General features: G+C 37.0%; 1 protein-coding gene across 1 annotated transcript; it reads left to right on the top strand.

Annotated features, from left to right (window-relative positions):
* Positions 1-1,021: 1,021 nt before the first annotated feature.
* Positions 1,022-24,683, top strand: LOC124154270 (4-coumarate--CoA ligase 3-like). The gene is made up of 9 exons (XM_046527892.1): positions 1,022-1,300; positions 1,626-1,951; positions 2,160-2,376; positions 8,093-8,452; positions 11,381-11,535; positions 15,169-15,343; positions 15,882-16,063; positions 21,464-21,619; positions 24,011-24,683. Exons 2-9 carry the CDS (start codon positions 1,679-1,681, stop codon positions 24,359-24,361), a joined length of 1,869 nt encoding a protein of 622 aa, XP_046383848.1. The 5' UTR covers positions 1,022-1,300; positions 1,626-1,678; the 3' UTR covers positions 24,362-24,683.
* The last annotated feature ends 634 nt before the right edge of the window (positions 24,684-25,317 follow it).

Genomic DNA, 25,317 nt, shown 5'->3' with positions numbered 1-25,317 from the left:
ATTTTGAAAATTTTAGTAAATGAATTTAAAAACCTTGGTATCATAGTCAACTAAAAAAATAGAGATTCACATGAGATACAAAACAGAAGAAATTCAGCCAATGCCCTGAACAAACTGCTAACATAAAAAATTTTATCCATTAGAACCAAACTAAAATTTATAAAACTAATCCTTCTCTATGGAGCTGAAACATGGGTTATCGACGTAAGAAAGGAAAAGAAGTTTATTACCTTTGAAAATAAAATTTTTGGACCCACGAGAGAAAATGGAATCTGGAGAACAAAACACAATAGGGAAATCAGGGTCCCTTTAAACTCAAGCTAAGAGCGTCAGATTATATAATGGACAGGGCACATAATACGAAGAGAGTGAGAGGCCCTAGTAAAACAAGTCAGCAGAAAACTCTGATGGAAGACGACCTCCAGGAAGACCGAAAAAAAATATTGAAGGATGAGGTGCTGATTGATACGGACAGGCCCATGCTGGACCCCTTCTTACAGCAGTGGACGACCATGGCTAGAGGGTGCCAGCACTATGCAGGGGGAGGACTACCGTAGGGTTTGGGGACATGGATATAAAAATAAATTTTTAAATTTAAATCCTTTCCCTCTTGAGATTGAATTGAATTATATTAATTTAAATGATTGTTTTGTTTACTCAAGATGGTGCTAATTATGCTGATAAATGAGACATCATTGAAACCAAGTTAACTGCTCTATGTTGGTATCCTGACTGACTAAGTTGTCACTTTCGGAACAGGAGGGCACCAAAGATTTCCAAGCGGGAGGGTGCAGGTCCTAAATAATAAGCCTATCGTTCATATTTATCATTTATGGCTCGTATTTATTTAGTATTTAATGCAAAATTACTTGTTGATATTAATGTTTTGCTAAGTACGATGCATGACTTAATGAAAATCGTTGCAATTAGTTTTCGTCGCTAAAATCAATTTCGAAAATCCGCGCTTGGGTGAAGATGCTATCGGCTCGTCATTTGTTACCTCATCCCCCAACCCTCGGCCTCGGTGTACCAGTCATGTGTGCGTCTCGCCATCAAAAGTAAACAGTGTACTGATGCACTTGATACAGAAATAGTTGTCAACAAATCTCAAGGCCATCTAGCATCTTTATTGGAAGTTTATAGCCCGACTACTAAAGTTATAGGCTGATAATGGCATTCAGTTATGCAATCTCCGTTGCGTGCTTCTAAGTATGAGTTGGGTGACTGAATGATGAGCGTATTCTCTCTGGAAAATGAAACTATTATTTTAAAGCCGACGTTAGTTTTCAAAGGATCGGAGGTATTTATGACTTTTTATTTGCATATATTTTTGGATTTTACGCGAGACGGGGGTGGTTATTCGTGTGTAAAATTGGAGTAAGTTCGATTGTGAAAGCTCGATTGCTCTTACCCCTACGTTTAAGTCATTTGAAAAGTTTTATCTAATTTGATTGCTCTGAAGTTGTAAGCAGTTAAGATATAGAATTTATCTTGCGTCATAACCCTTGGCTTCTGTTCAAGGCAGCACTGTAGAGTAAACCTTGTCTTGTCAAGTCGGAAGTGAATTTCGGTGTTATCATTTGAAGCTCAGTTATTCGTGACTATGCACCATTCCTTCCTTCCAGGAGTTTCCAACTGAAGGCAGTTCTTCGTGAAATAGGCGCAAATCAGTTGTGAGATGACGTGGAATATTAATTTTGCCATCCCCTCTTTTGTTCGTTTTCACCATGGTCGGCATTTCTTCAGCATTAGTAGGACATTTCCTGTTGGAAAAGTGTTTCCGTGTCAGTTGTTAAGTTTGAAGAATGCAAGCTGGAGGCAAAAGCACACAAGCCCCGGAATTTTGCAGCATGTGATCAAATCAGCTTACCCTGATGTTTCGTGGCCGAACGTATCTCTAACAGAATTTGTTTGGAGTGATGTCCATAAATGGGAGAATAAAATCGCGTTGGTAAGTCTGCGCTTTAGTGATTAAATACTTCCAGGAAAAGTTTTATCATATCTTGTGGTGTCATTTGATACAGCTTGCGGTCAAGCGGTTAAAATTCTTAAAGCTGTGTTTGCGTCAGTTAAATTGTCAGATTGATCTCATAAATGATTTATTAGCGTTCTAGAAAGAATTGATGTTATGTAAAAATGATTTTATTATCTTTTACTAGGAATGCGCCAAGACAGGAAAAAAGTATACGTATGCCGAAGCTAAGGATGCCACTTACAGATTTTCTGGAGCACTTCGTAAATCAATTGGAGAAAAGAAAGATAAAAGATATGTTATGGCATTGATACTGCAAAATTGCCCTGAGTATGCACCAGCATTCCTTGGGGCTTCCCATGCTGGAATGATTGTTACCACTGTCAATCCAAGTTACACCGCAGGTAAATGCATTCCGTGTTTTTTTTAAATATACTTAAAATTTTTACTGCCAGTCATTTGTTGACAATCAATCCAAAGGGTTTCATAGTCATATCAATTTGGGGATGGTCTTGAAGTTTCCAAACAGATACTGGCCAATTTGTAAACGAAATATGGAAAAGTCTATTTAAATCAGCTTCGAGTGGTTGAGAGCATGAAAAAGTAGGTGCAAAGAGCACAAATTGGCTGGTGTGGTTTTGTGTAAGAGAAGCTGGTGGCTGATTAAAATTGGTGCACCATGGAGGCTCACTCAATAAGGGTTCCTGGCATCATCTAATCGCAGCTCAATCATCATTAAAATTACCATCAATAGATTTATTTAGATCTTCTAAGGTAACATATGACACAGAATCCATAAAAAGATCTTTGTAAAGTTTCACTGAATTATTTATTGGGAATGACGCGTTTCGATGCTAAGGCATCATTCTTGATTGCAAAGACTTAGCAATATGCATTTGCCACGGATGAGGGGGAAAGGTAATGGAGGGGGTAGTTTGGGGTGGAGCAGGAGGGTGGGTGGGGGAGTGGTTGTGCTGTGTGACTAGTGACTTGTGTAGTTGGCTAGGGGTGGGAGTGCTTGGTTTGGTGAGGGGTAAATTGCAGAGGGATAGTGGTAAGGAGAGCTGGCCCATGCTCAAATTCCTCTCGATGTACAATTCTTCTGCAACGTCCATCTTCTTTCCCTTCTTGCCGTGGTGTAGAACCTTGGGTATTAAGTCGCTGTTGTGTTCAGTTTCTCACAGTTTTTTTCGCAAAGTGGAATTGGTTCACATTCTCATGATGATGACAACTCTATCGATTTCATCCAAAAAGCACTGGTCGAAAGCACTATTGTGGGTGTTGGTGTTTTGGGGGGAGGGAGGTCGGGGTGGAGTGGTGGTGGTTATTCTTCTGGATGGATACTAGCATGGTGAATTCTCCAATGTAATAGGCTGGGAAAAAATCACAGGAGAGGTGGAAGATGACATTGGAGGAGGTGTAGTATGGGGAATAGGAAGATTTGTTGATGACTTGTGAGGATGGTGGAGCAAAACAAGAAGCAGCATTCGAATCTTTAGCAGTTGGATGGTGTGAGGAGGAAGATCAGGGGTGGCAGGTATGAGATGGGGGGAAGATAATGGGGGCGGATGGATGTCTTCTGAATGTGATAAATGGGCAGGAAGTGGATGGGCAGGATGAATGTTGTATGGTTTGTGCCGATGATTCGGTGGAGGTCTCTCCAGACATGTTAGAAATTGGTTTGGTTAAGGTTAATATTTTATATAATACCTAAATCAGTGGTGGATCCAGGATAGGGACAAGAGGGGACTAAGTGGAGATTCAAATTCCAGTAATAGTGGGGGTGAGAAAAAAATTACCATTCTATCTAGTGTAAATTAGATATCCAAGGGGGGAGCTGTAGTCCCCCCCACCCCCAAAGATCCGCCACTGACCAAAATTACTATCCCAGAAATTAAATTAAGTGGCAACACATGTATGGATTTTTATTTCATATTTGAATATTTATACTCTTCTCTCATGTGGTGTTAAATCTCCTCCATTAGAAATGCATGCAGCCGGCTTAAAATGCAAGTTTATGGATTTATTAACTGATGCATATGTTTTGAGTGTCAGGAAAGAATATGATTGTGAGGTTTAGTCAGCTGAATTGGTTTGTCTAGATGCATGGAGTGTACATATTTATGAGAGGGTGGTAGAATCTCCTTTTGAGAAGAGGCTCTGGGCAGCTATGCTTCACTAGGACTTGGTGAAAGTGTTGTGTGGCATGATGTATGGAGAGCAAATTTTTGTGAATGTGAAGAGTGAGAGGGGAGAGAGAGCAGGTAATAGTGTTTGGTGTGAGTCAAATGACAGCTTGTAAAATGAAGACTTTGCTTATGATTGGTGGGCTTTTTGTGGATGGAAGTGCTGAATAGTTGTTTTCTAGAAATATATTTATGTGAAGAGAGAGGGAAGGCTAAAATGAAGGATGTGAAGGAGACTGAGAAAGGAGAGCTAAGGGTGGCAGTGAAAGAATTACAGGTATCTCTCCCATGGGTCCATAGCAGGAACATGTCATCAATGAGCTGGTCCCAGACCCTGATGCATGAATGGATGCAGAGATCGAGAATTGAGGAAGGTGGTTTCAAGATGATACGTGTAGAGATAGGCATGAAATGGGTCATTCTTGTACCCACCGGACACTCCTCATTAGAAAGGCATTGTTTTGGACTTTAAAAGCATTTTTAGTTAGAATGAGCTTGGTCGGGCAGGTTATGAAGCTGGTGGAGGGGAATGTGGTGTTGGTCCTCAAAAAAAGAAATGCTGTAGAGAATCGAGGCCTTCCTCGTGAAGGTTTGTCGCGTAAAAGGATCAGCTGTTGCCATAAGGAAGTTGCTGGTACTGGGAATGTGGGTTGAGTTCAGAATGTCTAGAAGGTGGTGGAATCCTTGATGAAAGAAGGAAGGGAGGTGACAAGAGGCTGTAGAAAGTTGTCTACTTGGTCTGATATTCTTTCAGTGGGAAAATTACAGCTGGAAATGATGGGTTAGTCTGGGGCGATGAAATGGTTTATGTGTATTTGGGAGATGACCAAAAGTGGTGTTTTGAAATGTTCAGTGAGTCTGGTTAGGAGTGTAATGAATATTTCTAGGACTTCTCAATAGGAAATGGTATAGAGAATCGAGGAATTCTTCAAGAAGAATTAACGTGTAAAGAGGTCAACTTTTACCATAAGGAGGTTGCTCCTACTGGCAATGTGGGTTGAGATCAGAATGCTTAGAAAGTGGTACATGAGTATTTGATGAATGAAGGAAGGTGACTGGAGGCTGTAGAAAGATTTGCAGATGTTTGGCACTTCTTTGTGTGAGATTTTGTTGATTTTAGGATGGAAATTAGTTGGGTTAAGGTTATTGTTATCTAATATATTGTTATCTAAATTACTATCCCAAAAATTAAATTGAGTGAAAGCACACAAATGGATTTATATTCAATATTTGAATATTTACACTTTTCTCTCATATGGCTTTATAGTTCCTCCATTATATATATGTACTTACGGTAGGCTTAAAATACAAGTTCATGGATGTAATAACTACTCAAGACCATAGCAATATGAATTACGATATCAATGATTATCTGCCAATGCAGTCAAAATTTATAATATACATATTTATTATTAGCTGTCACTAGTTTTGATGTCTATACCGTCATTATCAAGACTAACAGGCTAATTCATGCATAATCATGAGTGATTCTAGACTAAAATGTGCTCCTGAAATTTTTCATCAAAATCTGAGACCCTTAGGCAGAAACGTTTGTGGAATTGAGGTATTATATGACCCCTTTCAAAAATGTGACAGAGTACTTGTAGATTAAATTTCAAGTACTTTGCTGCAAATATTGCTAATAAATCTGATGCGAGATTTGATGAATTTAAGTAAAAAGGAGGGAAATGCATGAGGAGAAATGAGCAAACATTTGTAGCCATAATTCTTTTTGCTACAAAGCTGTGTGCATCTTAAACCACGCTGAGAAAATCCTTTCAACTCCACAACACCTGGAGGAGCATTCTCCTCCCAGCCAACCTTTGTAGCACTGACTGCGGGCATTCCGATTTAAAAAATTTAGGATGCTTAACCAACTTATTTCCTATACCTCTGCTTTTTTTATGATTTCTGTGTTATATGTTTCCTTAGAGAGATCAGAATAAATCTATTGGTGGTATTTTTAATGATGGTTGAGCCTGGTTTGTTGAAAATTTTTATTACCTCCTTCACCAATTTTTATGGATAGCAAATTGTGATAGAGCTCAAAATAATAGAGAGATCCTTTTTTTTCAGTTTCTGGATCTGTCGTCTACTTCTCAAACTATTTTTGGAATATCTATGACTTGGTTCCTTTTACAAATAAGTTGATGATGTCATGAATCCCTATTGAGTGAGCCACCACTTCTCTGCTGCATCACCCATTGGTCTCGTTTGGTTCATTATTGTTCTCACTTTTGTGAGCAGTTACTCCCTAAGGGACCAGTCATGAACTTGTATAAGTAGTGAGTTGTTTCAGGCTTTATCTGGAAGAATTCTAATATATTTTTCAATAAAAATTATGAGCAATTTTCCACAAATGCTTTAATTTCACTTCATGACTGGTTTCAATGTAAAGCGTTTTGAAACTGGTTGTCAAGTGAAATTAAAGTTTTTGTGGAAACTTGCCATTTACTTTTAATTTTCTCCCTAAATGAGAAAATGAACCATTTTGATAGTGACGTCATCAACTCTAGAAAAGTTGACAGCATCTTTCACCTCATTTTAATTTTAAACTTGTGAGGAAATGGCTGAATGCAGAAAATTTTTCCCTTCATAACTTCTCTTTGCCTTCTGTTGACCGAATAATTAAAATGGTGATTTTGGATGTTAATGAATGACCCCATTCATGATTCTAACTTTTGCACTCCTGAGTGTAAGAATCTGTACAGTTTGTATTTGTTTTGCATGGTGGTAGAGATGGTGCAAACAAATGGATGCAAAATTTTATTCTTGTCTCAGTGAAATTAGATAAGGTTATATATTATGATCAGTCATATTATAATTTGATTTACTGTCTGTTTTTTTCCTGGAGAACAATGGCAGTGAAGATTTCTTGGGTTTCATACTGTATAAGATCCTCCATATATCCTTCCAACATTTTGATTAACAACTCGCCCATTGTCGTCAGGGTTTTAGGAGTTGAATCCAATGGAAGATGAAGTCCTGAATCCCTGAGGACAAGACGTAAAGATGTCATCTTTATTTCACAAGTGAATTTAGGACTAGATAGTCCTCTTACAATTAACTTGCTTGACAATTACATGCATCCATGCCCTGGATTTTGGTCAGACCACCGGGGCAGGATTTGAACCTTCGTTTGACCTTTAAGTTAGCAGTCTAAGACTTGACCCTGGCTGGTTAGAACCATAGGCAGATTTAGGGAAGGGGCTCAAGGGCACGTGCCCCCCCCAGACGGTTAAAAAAGAGACAAGATTTTTAATATTTACGAGATCAATATGGTTATCAATACGTCCATTTTGTTTTGTCTATTATGGAGCCTCAATCATTGAATTTCATATTATCTAATAACTTTCATGTTAAAATAAATAGAATATTTCATACAGTAATTATGGTATGTTTTTTTATCTCAAATATGAGCACATTGTTTGCAAGTTAGACCCTTGCCCCCCCCTCCCCCCAGAAAAAAATCCTGGATCCACCCTTGCTGAGGACGATGAGCGAGTTGCGCATTGAAACATAAGGAGATATGGAGGACCTACCAAGTGTGAAGCTCAAGAAATCTTCACTGCCATATACCGTATATGTCTGAATATAGTCCCCCCTTTTTTTCCAAAAATACCTGTGGTAAAAGTAAAGGGGGGGACAATATTAAGATGCATTTTTTTAACTTTTCCTGAAACAGAAGCCTCAAAATTAGGGGGGGGGGGACTATATTCGGAGAAATATGGTAATTTGATACTTTGTATGTTTGTCATAACAAGATGACTCATGCAAGAGTTCACAGAAGAGTTTGTTCAAATAAATAACCTGTGTAAAACAGCTTTTAGGATATGCTGTGCATTCATATTTGTTACTGTGGTGCTGTTTATGAAAAAATTTAATTCTGTGTGAGTGAAAGAATTTTTTTTGGCAATTCTTATTAATATTACAGAGGAGATGAGTCGACAGATGAAGGACTGTGGTGCAACTCACATTACTACTGACATTCACAACTACAGAATCGTGTCAGAAGCTGTGAGAAAACTTGCAAATGTGAAGGAGCACATCAAGATTATAGTGACTGGTTCACAAATTCCCGATGGAGCTGTAAGCTTTCAGGAAATGGTAAAAAATGGAAAATTTGATGATGCCAAAACACCAGAGGATTTTAGCATTGAAGATACAGTAGTATTGCCATATTCAAGTGGAACAACTGGCCTTCCCAAAGGGGCCATGCTCAGTCATAAAAATCTTATTGCTAATTCTGCGCAAGGAAGTCACAAGGATATTACCCTTTTGAAACCTACCACAGGTTAGTTCCTGTTTTTTTATATACGTATTCATTTAATTCCTCCTTATCTTATGGGTCCTCACTGGTTGTCCGTGGAAGCTTTAGGAGTGATGCTCAGGACATATTATAGGACAGGGAAAATAATGCATTGTGAATTGATGGGGTTGTTGAAAAAGATGTGCATATTTTGAAAGTAAAATGCTGTTCTAAATGTGGGTCTTTGTCAACAGTCAATACTAAATGCGTTCCAAAAATCTTTTTATTTATCACTTTTGAATTTTCCTGTAGTGTTAACCCTTTATTGCTAATGGCAAAAATATTCAGCAGAACGTTTCTTGACCCGGGAGATGAAAGCCAAAATTTTTCGTTGGAGTTTTTCCTATGCAGGCGAATGAATTCCGAAAATATCAGTTTCCTTGCTCTCCCCTTTTTATGATTATCGTGGGTACGCGATGTCTTGGTTTTGGGAAAAATGCAGCGGCACTTAGGCCATACCCTTGAAATCCGGGAGCAGGTACCTGGACACCTCGTTTTACATTAGCCCCTCTCTGTGGTAGGGAACGCGTTTATACAATTGTTCATTCAGTGAGTTTGCAAAGTAAATGTTTGTTCCTTTTTCAAAAATTTTAACTAAGAATTGAATTCTTTGTCTTTTGAGCAGCGTTTACAATTTTAAAACGAAAATTTATCATAAATATTGACTTATATCTCGATTTCAGTATAAAAATCGACTAGGAAATTATTGATGCATTAAATGCATTGATAGTGACGGTAGACCTTCATTCAAAATTTGACAATTCTCAGAATAAAACGAGGAATTCAGTTCGAAGTCTGCAATTTACCTGGAAGCAACAATTATCCATATAGCTAATTCATATAAATGAGCATGATTGACTGCCAACCAATGCCGTTAGTAGGGTAATAAACCCTGAAAGGAGGGAGCCCAACTACCCTTGGAGTGTGAGGTAATGTGGAGTCCCCATTAGGTCGAAAAAAGTTGGTGCTCAGAGTGTGTAATTATCCACCGGACCTTTCCTATTGAATTTCCTGCAAAAATGCTTCATACCGAGGGGACTGAAGAGTCTCTTGTGACTCAGTCCAGCAGTCAATGCTAAGGAGAGAACTCCACAATCTCGAAAGGGTTAAAATAAAGTTAATATCTGGAATTTGGTGTTTGTTGGTCATTTGTTGGGAAGAAAATGGGAACCAAATGGGTGTCGAACATAATTTTACTAAGTTTTATAGGTTTTTGAAATGATGGTAGGATTCTGCTGTGGATAGAGAGAACCTTGTTGCCCCTCAAAAATTCTCTATAGAACGTTGTTAAGTCACTATGAAAAGAGATTGCTGCCTCATGCACTTACAGTCAGTGGTGAGGAGATAAGGTGTTGGAATTAAAAATGGAGCATTGGTCTTTGAACAGTTACTGCTATCTACTTCAAAGAGACTAAAGATATAGGAAAAAAGAATTGTAAGTTTTTCTCTCTTGTCATTTCTAAAAAAACCACAGTACTCAGAGCATTGCAACATATTATTATCTCTTCAGTGAGACTATTTTTCCATTTCATGATCATCTTTCGAAGTTAATGAATCAATAGAGTAGGTGATGATATTAAATCCTTTATTTTTAAGGATCCAACAAGCTTGAATAAAGCATCCACTGTTTCATCTGTATACCTAAGTGGAAATTTTGTAAAATGTCAAATAAAAGTATATGATTATTACGGAGGCTTCCGCGGTTAGTTGATTGGTGATGGTTTTCCAGGAATCAACGCGGTGTAAACCCGGAAAACCATCACCAAAAGTATATGATGTCTATAAATAATTAAAACTTGAAATCTATGAATCAGCATTTTTTACTCGGTAAGAAAAGGTTGAAGGTAGTCAATTTTATCATGCTAAGTATTATTCATCTCTAGATTTGGTCTATGTTATATTTTCTATTTAGAGAGAAAAACTTGACTCCTAATTGTGAATCAAACTTAATTATGTCTGGAAAGGAAAGATATGAATAAATGTTGTCTTGAGTCAGGGAATATAAGGTAGTAATGCAATTGTTTTTTGCCCAAATGACCGAAATGTATGCATACATATGTATTGGTCAATGAAACTGCAAAAGTATGAGCCTTTTTCATTATTCCCAGATTTTTATGTTTACCCACTTTTTGCTCATTTTTCTTTTCTGACACTTTCAAGAGTTACTCCTTTTGTCTTTCCCTGCATTTTACTCATTCCTGGTTTATGCATTATTTTGGAGTCTCCTTCAAAATATGCATATTTTCTGTTTGTATTAGGCAAAATTAGGTATCTACTACCACTTATGTATCTCTTGAAGGTTGACTTCTTTACCGAGTCAATCTTCAGGTATTTACTCTGAGGCAATTTATCAGCTTTTGACTTGTGGGCGAAAGAGCATCAGCAAGTATGATGAAGTTTTCTTTGGAAACAAGATGGCCATTGCTGCCAACATTTTGATGGCCTCCTCTTTCATCATCTTTATTCGTCCAGAAGCTCGGATCTTGCTCGAGATTCAAGATTTTTTACAAATTTTTGCTTGATCTTGCACTGCTATGAATCACTATTCACACGGCTCTATAGAAAAGTGTAAGTTATCCATATTGGTTTAGATTTTCACAGTTGTTCTGTATCCATTGCTATTCAGACATGTTTTTGAACAGTTTTTAGGAAAATTTAGTTCTGAATGATTAAATTGTTTTTAATCACCCTCCGAATCTCTTTCTGTATTACTTGAAGGTCTAAGAAATTAGATTTATTGCATTCATTTTTAATTGATACCTCATTCACTTGTTTAGCTATAGACCAGTGAATTTATTAGTAAGGATGGATTCTTTTGCTTCTGTAATGTTGTTGTCTTCACCTATGGAATGGCTTTTAATATGTTTATTTTATGATGGGAGTAATGAACTGACTATGGTGCTTTAAATTCAGATCAACACCAGGAAAGAGTTCTGGCTGTGATACCATTCTTCCACATCTATGGAATGGTGGTAGTATTATTGAGCAAACTTGCAGTTGGTGCCAAAATCATCACATTACCTAGGTTTGAGCCAAAGTCCTTCATTGATGGGTTAGTGGATCACAAGGTAACTTGTTCAGAGTGCCTAATTGATTTAGATTTTTAAATAAATTCTCCATAGAAGTCATTATAGTTGTTAGACCTAATGTTTTATTTTGTAAGAAATGACACCTTATTTTGATGTTTGAAGGAAAGAGAAAAAGAATAAAAGTGGAAATTTAAAGTCAATCAGCTAACATGAAAATTCTAATGGCGGAGAACGTGCAACAAGACTGATATGTCACTAAAACTGGGAGCTTTGATCGTATTATGGTAAAGTTTTTATTTTTACCTTTTGAATGTTTAGCAAGGCATTGTTTTCACGACAAACTTCATTTCATCCTCAGCATTTATCATTAGTTTCACTTCATAAAATTTTCTTAGATTCTCATCTTTGTTGGTCGTTGCACTTTTTATCAGAGGCACAGCCAGTTGTAAATGAATAGGTATGTATGAGGGAAATCAGATCATAGTAATGAGCGATAATGACTGTGTGCTTCAATTTTTCCCGGTATGTTATTTTAATTTATGGCATTTCCTGTCAACATTCGATATTCAATTTTGTTAATCATCTTTCGAATTATATTAATCGTTCATGAGTACTTGTAATACATATTTGACTCCATGTCGTGACCATGCTCCCATTTTTTGGCTGTGCCTTTGTTATTGTTGTAGTCACTTTGGGTATTGACTGATTGCATTAAATGAATTTTTGGATTTTCATTTTATTTTTTGCAATGCCCTATTATCATGCTTCAGAATGGCTGGTTTCTATTCATTTACATGTACACATTTCTTCTCTCTCCGCTTGTGTGTGGCTGATAGTGGCAGAGTTGTAATTCTCTCCGGGTAAATTTTGAAATCCGCTTGAAAACTTTATGTCAAGCATGTATGAAATTAAATGGAATGTATCAGGTTGGCAAAAAGTTTCATCCTGCTGGAAATAATTTTATAATGGCAAAAATGTGGTTGATGAATGATAAAGGTATGTTAGGATTATTACCCTCAATAGTAAAGTAATCAACAGTATGTAATTTTAAGCCTTCTGATTGGTTTTTCAAAGAGTAACTTGTAATTGCAATTAACTGCAAATTTGACTGAGTAATTTTAATTGAGACATTTCACATTTCTTCAATACTTTCACCATCACTGTTGATTATTAATAAAACATAATATTTTTACAATTAAATTTGTAAGGGTACGGGCCCACAATGTGGGTCGCATGCTTTAAATTGTGTGGGTTCTCGCCCTTGGTGTCAGGAAGTGAATAATCACGCACAAATGTTTTAAGTTTTAACTCAAAGTTTATTTCCATGTAAAATAACAGTTTCCAAATCAGTTCAATGAAAAGACAAAGTAATAATGAATTTGTGTATCTAGAATAGCCAAAAGTTAAGATATTACCAAAGTCTCGGGAAGGAGAGGAGCTGCTGGTGATGGCAAGGGTGGATAGCGAGGCGCTTCAGCCCCCCCTCCCAGAACAAAATCCTGGATCCGGCCTTGTATCGAGGTGTCTCTAAATATAAACTACCAAACGAAACCCTATTCAGATCTTTCCCCATCAGTTGCATTTCTTAGAGAAATCTTTCATCTATTGTATGTAATGGACTTTGCCCTTATTTATGACAACTGTCATTTTATTTATGTGATGTCAGCTGGCTTATTTGGCTTATTGTCAGCTGGAAATCATATCATATTGCTTATTGAGCGTGTGGCATGGGTAGGTCTGGCCTGGCTTTCTGGAGGGTTTGTAACAGCCACATAAACTGTCTCTCCTTTCCCTCAAGGCTATGTCTTGTTTGAGAAATACGTAAATAAAAAGTATCCAAAACAGCTGAGGACTATTCATCCCAAGCTGCCCATACTACAAGTCTAAGCTGTGTCTTTTATGCTAGCGTAATACTATTTGATTTGTCACATTGTTGAATATTAATGTATTGCACTAAATATTTATCAGTCTAATATGCAGAGTTTATTAGTTGTGTAATTATAGTGCCAGTCCTGGAGTTGGTTTTTTTATTTCAGCCTTTCATTTTTCTGTATCCCATTGGATTGGCGTGATTAGGAATAGGATTTGGGGGGGCCTAGGGTAGGGACGGGCAACAGAGAAGTTCTGGGAAAATTTTTTGAATAATAGCCTGCCTGGAAATTCATTTTACATCGCAATTTGGCCCTTAAAATTTAGCTTTAAGCAGATTTACAGTTATTATGTGTAAAAACTAAACAATATAGAAAAAAAAATTATTCATCTGAGGCTTTGGGGGGATCTATCCCCTCATCCCCCCATAGTTAAGTCACTGCTGTTAGCTAGGCTTTGTATTTTTCATCAGTTTTTGACTCTTCCCCCTCATAGTTTCATTGACATTTTTTACTGCCTCTCCCTATGGAGTGGGGTCTCACATCAACTGCTTTGGGAAACTGCTGTGGAGGCAAATAGGTGTAAAGTATTTGAATGTGATGCCAGGTCTCAATAAGGAGTGTAGGATGCTGATTCATAGTGAGTGTAATGGAATTATAAATTAGTGACTTTATTTTTCAGTGTCTCACTACTTTAAAATAGCAAATTCCATGGAAATGAGAAATATTTGCTTGATTTTCTGCTCTTTTCACTAGATTCATAAAAGAATCACCTTCCATTGTTATTGAAATGGGGTCATTCCCTCATACATGAAATTAGAATCAATTAAAAGGATTTGTAAGATAGAAGGGAAAGATAGGACAAAAAGAAATATCTTTCTCGTTCAGCCATTCTTTTGGAAGTTCAAAATAAAAAAAGGGGGAAGGTTGAGGCCCACTTTTTATGAATTAGCTACACTATTGGAGTTCAGGTTATTAAATGTGTTGAGAGAGAGCTGTTCTTTGAGGAATGGAATGAGTTGCAAGATTTGAAGGACTAACCAAATAATGCCCTTGCCTGAAGGAGAAAAGTAAGTTAGAAGCTGTAACCTTCTTGGGAGGAGTGTTTAACTGCTGTAAAGTTTTCTTGGGTTTCGCACCTCCATATGTCCTTCTGATGTTTCGATGAGCAACTCGCCCATCGTCATCAGGGATCCAGGAATCCAATGATTGCCAATTTTCCAATGATTACGTCAAACAAAATTTACAACCTTCTCTGGGGTGTGTGTGACTTTTTTTCAATATCACATTACCTTAAGTGCCTATAATTTGGTATCAAAACTGGCACACAATTGATGAGACTGTCTGAGCAGTAATAACTGTACGTTAGATACCAAACGTTTGTTTGAGCACGTTAATAGGTACGATTTAGTGTTTAACTGTTCTACTTACCTATAGAAGGGTGAAGGCCATCAGTTTTTCAACAACGAGAACTGTGAACAACCAGAGAAGTTGAGGATTGGATAAAAAAATGGAAAAATATAGGTCTCTTTATATTCCAAAACTCTATTGAAATCAGCATTTTAGAAAAGCATATTAATGAGCCAATTATGGATGCTATAAAAATTGGATACCAATAAAAAAATTAATATCCATGCCATTATATTTTTTTCTTCTTCATTATATGTATTTTTAACCTCCTAATCACCTTGCATTATTTATGGATGTCTTCTTGTGTTATTTTTCATTTCTCGGCATTTGTGTATGATTCATATAAGTATTGTTTTTTTAAACATACAGTAATTTTGTGAATTTTTTTCAAAAGGTTTCCTTGTTGTACTTGGTGCCTCCATTGCTATTGTTCCTTACGTCTCATCCTGAAGTCAATGGGAAAACCCTGAAACATCTTGAAACTATTATGAGCGGTGCTGCACCTCTTGGAGCCAAGGATGTGGAGCGATTCACCAACAAAGTAGATAAACAAGTTACTGTTTTGCAAGGTAAATTTGGCTTCTGGCCTTTGGGGAATTATGTGGCTTACATGGGAAATACATTTGGTTTGAGGGAAAAGTAGCTGCTGAGTGGAGGTGGTCATTTGGGTAGGTCTTGGTCACTGTGAAGCCACGATACCTCTAAAGTTTTCATTTATTTTATCTTTCTCAATTCAATACATGTACACATTAATGGTGCTTTTCTCTTATATAATAATTCATCATGAAATAAATTGGATTCCATCTCCTGACCTGATTATATTCTTGTAGTTAATGGCCAAAATTAGGATGACAAAAGACTTCACTATTCCCCATGCTTGTTGTTCTGTTTTGCATTGTCAATGCACCATCAAATTGCATAATGGCTCAGAAATACTACATTTCTCATGAGTGAAGCAACAAAAATTAGGAACCATTTGTCTATTGAAGACAGCTCATATTTGGGGTCTTCTCATTCATGAAATAACTAATGTGTAGGAGCATAATGATATTATTTTTCACTTCCTGAAAGTGAATTGGTATCATTTTATCTCTTGATCATATTCAGGCTACGGCATGACTGAATCATCTCCAATGGTCTGTCATCAAACGCTTCACAGCAAGCTTCCAAGAAACTTTGCTTCTGTTGGGCATCCTCTGCCAAATACCATTGTGAAATTTATTGATCTTCAAAATGGTGAATGTGTGGGACCAATGAAAAGAGGAGAGTTGTGTGTCAAAGGACCCCAGGTAAGGATTTCCACCAAGGTTGATTTCCATCTGAACTTTTGGATGTGGAAACTTTTTTTTATTAAGATGCCAATATATTTTGTGTGGTGACTTATAATCATTAGAATTACAATGCAGTAAATCTGCCTTTTGATAGTTTTTGGATTATACATGCTACAGTAGAAGATAGATAATCCGGAATGCTTGGGACTAGATGCATACCAAATAAACAATATTTCTGGTAAATAGATCCGGCGCCTTGATGCAGGCAACTCTGCAGTACGGATTTTTTTTAACATGCAAAAATGGTGCTATGTTGAGTCAGAGGTCAAAGTAATGAGAAAAATCCAATTCATAAAATTTATGATTAATGGCGTGATTAAGTAAGATTCGAAGATTTGAGGAAGTTCTTTGCCTGTAAATCGGGAAAGAAAATAATCTCATGCTATATCATGAAAGTAATCTTGATGAAATTTGCATCTGTATGTTGAAAATGGCACATCATTCTTTAAGTGGACTAGAACATCCATTTTTTGCCCTCCATGTTTTTCAACATGCACCTGTCACAAATTCCATCTCACTTTCACGACTGCTTCTACATACTTCAACTTTTCGGTAATTATCTAATCCTCACATTGGAGGTTATCCCACTTTGAATGTGTAGCTATAAATTGTGAATTTTAACTCTTAAATTCAATATAAGTAGTCCCAACTAGTCTCATAAGTGCAGGGAAAGCGATTATTTTGGAAAAACTACTTGGCATCAACTTCATAATCAATCTTCGACAAGTCTGCATGACTCATTCAGAGAGAGGCCCTTCTAGCTGCGGGCTTCGTGGCAGAGGTCGCCCACTTAAAGACCAATTTGAGAACGTAATGCTTGGTGGCCTTTTTGTTCCTCTCTTAGAACTGTGTATCTCAATCCCAGGTTTCATTTAGGAAGAGTTAAATTGTTTTGAGAATGTCTACTTGTGATTAAAGGATTTACATATCTGGTATAAAAATACTTTAAGTTTCCGCGCTTGAAACAACTGACTACCTATTTCACTTGTGGATTTAGAATAAATGAACTTCTGATCGGAAAAAGTGTGCTTTCACCTGGGATAACAACATCTGAAGAAATGTGTGTTAAACAAATGTTTATTCTCTCTGCTGCTGCATTGAGTACGTGTAGATAAAGGATGTCGGTATAATTCCTCGTCACGACAGTTGGAGTTCAGTGAATGAAAAAGTAGGCAATTGTAAGTCAAGGAGGGACAGAAAAAATGAAGCAATTGTCATTCATGATTCAAACATTTTTCTGAGTATGGCAGATCTCCTCAGATAGATTACAGGCGGTCCCCGACTTTCGTACACAATGCGTTCCCGAAAACTTGTACGAAAGTCGAATTGTACGAAAGTCGAACCATTGACTTCCATACTAATTAGGGGTTACGTTCCAAAAGAGCGGAATTTACGTACTAAAACCTTTTTTTTCACGGAATTCATTTCAATTGACTTAATTTAAATAATATATTAATAAAACTCCTCAAATCATCTAATTTATTTCGAAAATATGCAGAAAATGCAAATATAAGTTTAAAAAACAAGAACTCCGTTGGCTATCGAGTGAAACTTCCTCTTGGCGTTTAAGTTGACATTCCACTTATTACGTCCACTATAAATAAAAGGACATATCAAGTAGCATAAAAAAAATGTATTCGTTGAACCCGCACTCTGGACACCGTCTAATTTTTACACCAAAATTCGACATTTGGCAGGTGACATTCGTGATCGCGTATATTCCGCATGTTATTCAAAAAAGACAAAATACAAACTGAATTCGGGTGATATTTCGTGCAATATCGTTGCTGAAGGTTTACATGAATTAAACAGCACTCAAACGAAAAAACACAATTAAAAAGAAGGTCTTACTAGTTTTATTGAAAGCTATTCGATGATGTCTAGTCAACTTCTTTTGAAAAATATCTTCAATGAAGGCTTTCCTCTTCTCTTGATAAAGGAGCCTATAGCAGGCAGTCTCTCTCCCAAATAAATCACCTAAATCAGAGTCAATTACCAACAATTTCCTTCATTATATACGTTCATATTGTTCGCATATACTGCCGATACTGCAATTTGAAACAATTGAATGTTGGGATGCGCAATAAACATGGCGGGAATTTTAAAAAAATTACGGACCAGCGTCCGAAAGTCCGAATTTAGCGTACGAAAGTCGAGTAAAAGGTGTCAATTATGAATGTACGAAAGTGCGAATTGTACGAAAGTCGAGTGTACGAAAGTCGAGGACCGCCTGTATAAGTCATTTTGGGTGTGTGACACTCTCAATGTAAACTTAGACCGGAAAGCTCGAGTCATTGTACATTGATGAAGTGAATGCTATTATGTACTTGAAAACACTACATCCAGGTATCCCAGTTCACATAATTTAATATTTTTCATTAGAAAATGGCAAATTAGTTGATTAGCTCTTGCAGGATTTGTGTGAAGATAGCCAGGCTCTGAGACAGCTGTTGAACAACTTATAGCCTGGCTGTATTTACGGAAATGCTAATTTAAAAAAATAGAAATTTCGAAAAACTCTAGAAAACCTTCTGTTGTTTTGATCATTTTGTTATTTAGAATTCCTAATTAATGATATTCTACTATATTTGATTTCTTGATCTAGTCTTGCTCTTGATTTCCAGCTTAAGTGTAATTTGAAAATGCATCAATTGATTGCAATATAATTGAAGTGTTTTTGATCAATGCCTTGACTAATCTTCACGCTATTTGGGAGAGCAATGTGTTATGTTCTTAGCTTTAGTACATCTATATACTTCCCTGCGAGCAGCTTCCATAGATATGTGGCGGGGATGTTAGGACACCAGCTGTTAAAAAATAAAAAGTATATGCTGTAGTGAAAGCATGTGTAACATTGATGTAAACTAGAGATGTGCGAATAGTATCCGCGAATACTGGAATACTAGAATGTATTCGATATTCGAGGTCTCAAATAATTATGCTTAAGGTATGCTCTCGAATACTTTGAATTTTGCACCGTACACTGTCGCACACTGTCGTTGGTAGTTGACTCGGAAAATTGTAAAGAACTCTAGTCGTTTAGTGCATGCAGCGCCGTTATAGGCAAGTTGACGAACTACATCAAATTCGCGGATTAGAGCGGTGAAAAGAGTCCGACGTGAGGAACCGAAAATGATTGGATGAAAAAATCCAAAAATCCCTGGCTATCCCCCACCAGGATAACCTCAGTGCCGTGGGATAGTAACTACGTTGCACAATTCCCAAACCCCCTCCATCCATCAGCCCTTGGCCTCCGACACTGTCCTCCTCTCCAAAATCAAACAAAAGGTGAAAAGGTCCCAGCTCGTGCAGGGTTCAGGGTTCGTATTAGGAAGACCATAAATGAAAAGCTTCAAAAGAAAATATCAAGTTACTGGAGAGTAATAGAATCGTGTTTCACCCTTCCCTCTTTCTCGCCCACTGACCTTTTTCTGCCTACCTGCTTCGAAGTTCCCCATTTCTGGAGGTCAATTGCTGCATGAGTACCGTGGGATAGTTACATTAGTGCATTTCCCAAGATCCACTATCCTCCTAGTTCAGCACTCTGAGGCTTTCCTCTTCTCTGAAATAAGAAAAGGCCTCGTAATATGATCCCAGCTCCCGCAGGGATCATATTACGAGGAGCTTAGCTTCGAAAAAAAAATCAAATTACACGAGAACAATAGAAATATGTTTTGTGCCCCCCCCCCTTTTTCTCACCCACTGACATTTTTCAGCCTACCTGCTTCAAAGTTTACAGTTTCTGGAGGTCAACTGCTGCAATAATCACCTATTAGCCCAAAAGGTGTCTAACAATGACTTTCGGCAATTGGTATTACACATTTATTGGATTGAAATATTAGTAATGTGCGCGTAATTTAAAAAATAATGAGACCAAACGAGACGCATTTCTGACTTTATTTAAGCATTTTACGTTAGTAAATAAATGACAAAATACGACGGAGACTTAGCATTCTGGCGAGACTCGATATGAGCAGCAGAGCTTCTCCGAATTTGATGCGGTATTTTTTTCCGAAAACATATATCAAGTTACAATTTATGAGTTGTGCTATAAATCTCTATTGTTACAGTCACAGATGAAAGGGATATTTTCTCAGGATATTTGGTTTCTCCCTGATAGCAATTCGAATTCATCTTCTTATCTCGTGAGAACTTCCAAAGATGGACTGAAAATAATTGAAGAAGAAGAAAATGCGGTGGAGAAGTGCGTGTATTTTGCACAATGCCTCAGATTGTCCGCTAGCACTTGAGAGCAGGAATGGGGGTAAAGAGAGCTACCTGTTGAAAATAAGAAGCTGGATGAAGCCGAGTATCAGATGGGCGTGCCGCTGAAATGGTGTTTGGTAGATAAGAATGTATACATTAGACAGAAATCCATTATAGCAGTGTAAATGCCGAGACGGCATGCAATCATTTTTCGCGAGGTGGTGTGTCCCCTTAGAATATTTGAAAGAGATGTTAGTTGAATCAACTATATGCCCAATTGTTTCCATAAAATTAAAATATTCCATTAATCTGTGAAATTCCTGTTCGAATCCTTTAAAGGAAATCAAAATTACTCCCCAAAATCTTGTTTCCTGCTGCATAGGCAACCGAGTCAAACATTCCCGCATTCATCGTTTAGTATTGGAGGTATGCGAAATTCGAGGTATGCGAATATTTGAGCAATGATTTAATATTTGTATTCGATATTCGAGTTCGAGAAATCTGCTATTCGACCCATCTCTAATGTAAACCCTTTATTATTACGGAGGCTTCCGCAGTAATGTAAACCCTTTATTGTTTGGGAGAAATATGAATTCCCATGCCTGTCCAACGGGGAAAATATTTCTCTTAATTTTTTGTTTTTGTCAGACCGGGAAATATTGTGGGGTTCTGATGTGATGTTCTCAGGGTTGCTCTTAAGGATATCTATTCTCAATTGCTCAAGCAATTTAAGACTAGTTGCAGCCTCCGAGTCTCTAGCAGCTCCCAGCCTAATTTGTTTAACATCTGAGTAATGTCTGTGGATTTTCGTTGATTATCCATGCTTACCCAAGAACAAGATGAGGGAAAAAAATTATTTAATTTTACACTAATAGTTTTGGATAGTTTAAAATGGAATCAAGCTGTCAATTTTTTATAATACTGTTGTACTGTGTTTGTGTGGTGTGACAGAGGAGGTCATGCGAATGAAGTATGGACTGCTGGCTGTTGAAATTATCTTATTCTTAGATATTGTTATTCAAATCACTTACTTAGCTATTAGCATTTACTAATTCTGTTATTTCTGGCTTAGGTTGCTATTATTTTCTTTGTAATATGAAATGGTTTTTGTTCAAAATTGGCACTTGATGACTTCAGCTTTTTTTTCCTTAGGTGATGAGGGGTTATTTGAATAATCCTGAAGCTACCAAGCAAATTATTGATAAAGATGGTTGGCTCCATAGTGGTGACATTGGATATTATGATGAGGCACAGCAAATATACATTGTGGATCGCCTGAAGGAACTCATTAAAGTAAAAGGATTTCAGGTAAGTACACACACATTTTCTGTAGGTGCTTTCAAACTTGATCCATTACAAAATATTCTGGCTCCTTCAACCTAAATTCTTAATGTGAAAGTGTTCCTATTTAGCTCACCACACTTGGTAACGGTGTGTTTTATCGGCAATATTTATTTTACTTAATTATGTTAAATCCTACATTTGAACCAGTTATCCCCAAACCTATAACTTGATTTCATTTACTTAAATAGTTTTCAAGTTTATTTTCTGCTATGGAAAACATTCATCTGCATTAAAATTGTGTAGTAATTATTGTAGTTTTGCATTCTTTAGTTCTTTGGCTGGAAATTAACTGATTGAACTTAAACACGATCCATGATTTTAAATTTTCTAATCAGAGATTTGCATAGGAATTTTACCAAGCCAGTGAAATGGGAATGCTAGGCAAGGTGTGACTTCATCTTGTGAAAATTTAATTGGCTGGTGATAAATATACAACAGACTCTCGATTATCGGGCTGTGGTTTATCTGTCTTGCGGCTTATCCATGCATGAGTTTACACTTCATCGATGTTTTCCACGATCTTTATAAAAAAATTAATCGGACGAATAAGAACCGATATATTTGTATTTTAATTCAAAGCTACATTGGGATCATTGTTTTCATTAGAATCCTCTTTGCAAAAGGGAATTGTTTTATTTACTGTTAGACAAGGAATGTTTCAAGTTTACTTGGACGTCTGCTCTAGCATGCAGACGATGATCAGCGGCAGGAAAAAAACTCTTGATTAATTTTATAAGATTCTTCAATGGTTAACCAATCGCAAATTAAGAGATGCGTGGTTTACGATCTACAATTGTATATTTCATATCGCAAATGTGCAATTATCACCATGGCCTTGCATTCGATTGAATACGGCCCAAAGGAACTGGAGATTTCGTCGCACTCAGACATATTTTGCATTTTTTCAAAGTATAATTACCTACGGAATTGCACTCTGGGGTAACTGTAGTTGCATTAATGATATCCTACTATTGCAGAAGAAAGTAATTCGCATAATGCTGAATGCTGATAAATTAGCTCACTGTAAGCCATTGTTCATCAAACTTAAAATACTGACAGTTGTTAACTTATATGTTTACTCCATTTTATTACACACAAAGAATAATTTACCTCATCTACTTCAGAGACAAAATATTCACTGTCACAACACAAGGAACAGAAACAAATTAAATTTACCATACTACAGGTTATCCACATCATTTAACAACTACAAGAGCATAGGGATAAGAATATACAATAAGTTACCTTGTAGTATAGTAGATATACCTGCTGTTACCTAATTTCAAAAATAAATTAGTGGAATGGCTTGTTGCAAGACCATTTTATTCCTTGCAGGAATTTTTTGAATCAAAAATATAGCGATTGCTTGCAACTGGCAATTTGTAAAAGAAATTGTATCTTGTATGATATTATTGTCTAAAATTTTATAAGGTTACAATGAATGCTGTTTTAATGTCATTAATGTGATAATTGTATTAAATATTTGTATATGCATATGTTTGACGTTGTCTATTGCCAAAATTGGCTTAACGATAATAAAATTATTATTATTATTATTTACGCTGTGACTAGTCAAGGTCAAACTGGAGAGGAAGGGAATAATAGAAGTGAAGGCAGCGAAGGAAGTGGGAGTAGAGATAGCATGAGTCATAGCCAGGCACTCACACTCACCTGTGTAGACAAATCGCCAACAGTCCAGGTTTCCTATAATCACTACTGCGCTATGGGATGGTCGTGCGCCCATTATGGAAGCTCCGTGTTCATGATATATAAACATAACGGTGCGTGATTGTGTTCAGTGATCACTGAACCACGTCCCGCAGCAGTCGTATACTGGGCAACTTGTGTGAAACATGACTACTTAGCGTTGTGCCTGACAGTGTAGTTTCCAACATCGCACTGCTGTTTTGAAGCATTTGTGCAAACCAATCTCCGGGGTCTCGCAGGCATGGGTCCACGGTTTTTGGAAACCAGTTATTACATGGAGTGATAGGAATACGAGTAAGATCACATTATCGCCATAAAAAAGATTGCGGTTGGGAAAAGAAAGCCCTAAATGATTCCAGAAAGCAATCTAAAGTGACAGACAATGTGCGCAGTTAATAACTGGTAGTTTGATTTGCCTAAATTATGAAAATTACAAGAAATTACCATGAAATTTTGGATTTTTCGTACTGCCTCTCCCTGGATAATCGGGAGTATGCTGTATTTTCCAATTTTGGGACATGGTGATTCCAGTTTTTTAAAACTTTTTGCAGTCATGATTTCAGTTGCATTTTTAAAAATTAATATTCGTTGCAACTTTTCTGAGTCTCTAATCATTTAATTTATTTTTACATATGTAATTACTAACAGGTTGCACCTGTTGAGCTGGAAGAGATACTGAGGACTCATCCAGCTGTGGAAAATGCAGGAGTCGTTGGCGTACCCCATCACAGGTCAGGAGAAGTCCCTCGTGCCTTTGTCGTACTCAAGAAGAATCTGGGGTCATCAGCAGATGCCAGCGAGAGCTCTCTTAAGAAGTGGGTGGCTGAACGCGTGGCCCCATACAAGCGGCTCGACGAAGGAGGCGTCGTCATTGTGGATGCCCTGCCGATCAGCACATCTGGTAAAATATTGCGGAGGCAACTCAGGGATGCCGTTGGTGCAGCTGTATCAGGGTCTGGTGCTGCTGGTGCTGGCCCTGGTGCTTGGGGAGATTCCTGAAGGATTACTATATCCCTTCTGGAATGACTTAAATCATGATAACTTAATTTCTGAGTAACCTCGAAAAATCATGGGATCACTTGGAATTCAGTGTATTCGATTAACTTTTCTCAATCTTTGTACAGTTATATTTTTGTATTCATATTTTTACCTTATAGTAATGTATGCATATTATATGTATCGTTCGTGAAAATGCGATAGCTACCAATTCTTTTGGGATGTGATATTTTTAAAACAGCTTTATTATGGATATTACAGATTATTATGTATGCCTTTGTGCTTATTTTTTGCTAGAATTACTAATAAAACTTTTTCTTTTGAATTTGGATGTATTTTTTTTGTAGATTAAGGGCATGAAATTGAGCAAGATGGACTGATACAGACCTAACCTTGTGAAGTGTTCAGATTTCAATTATAAACACCATTTTTCTACAGAGTTATGCAGTGACTGGTTTCAGTTCATGTTTTGATTTAAGTCTGTAATTGAGTGTTAATATATAAAGCTGATGTTTCAGGTTCTTTCTCACTGTGTTTGGTGAATAAAGATGACATATTTCAGAAACATTCCATTCTTCATCTTTAGGTCAAAGTGGATGTATTTGAATGTGGATAGTTAAACCTGTAGAAGGATACTGGATGTTTCTGAAACATACCATCGGTTTTGACCAGCAGCAGTAGATAGAATCAAAAGGCCAGCTTCATTACAGCCAAGGTAGGTGGAAACGTAGTGACTAATGATTATTAAATTTAGCCTTCCAGAGAAGGAGGAAGGGTATCATTCTAATGATTAAAGTTGGGATTTGCTGTCAAATAATGGTAGGATGGGTATATGAATGGGCACATATTCTGGAGGGACGTGTAGAATTACTCAGGGTGTTTGAAAAAAAGTGTCCAGTGCTTCAAGAGGCGGTAGTAACCAACAAAACAAGAAAAAAAAGTCCCATAATCCTTGGTCC

Source organism: Ischnura elegans, chromosome 2 (genome assembly GCF_921293095.1).
Source record: "Ischnura elegans chromosome 2, ioIscEleg1.1, whole genome shotgun sequence".
NCBI lineage: Eukaryota > Metazoa > Arthropoda > Insecta > Odonata > Coenagrionidae > Ischnura > Ischnura elegans.
Note: the sequence above shows the minus strand (reverse complement) of the source record. Positions and strands in the feature narration are given on the sequence as shown.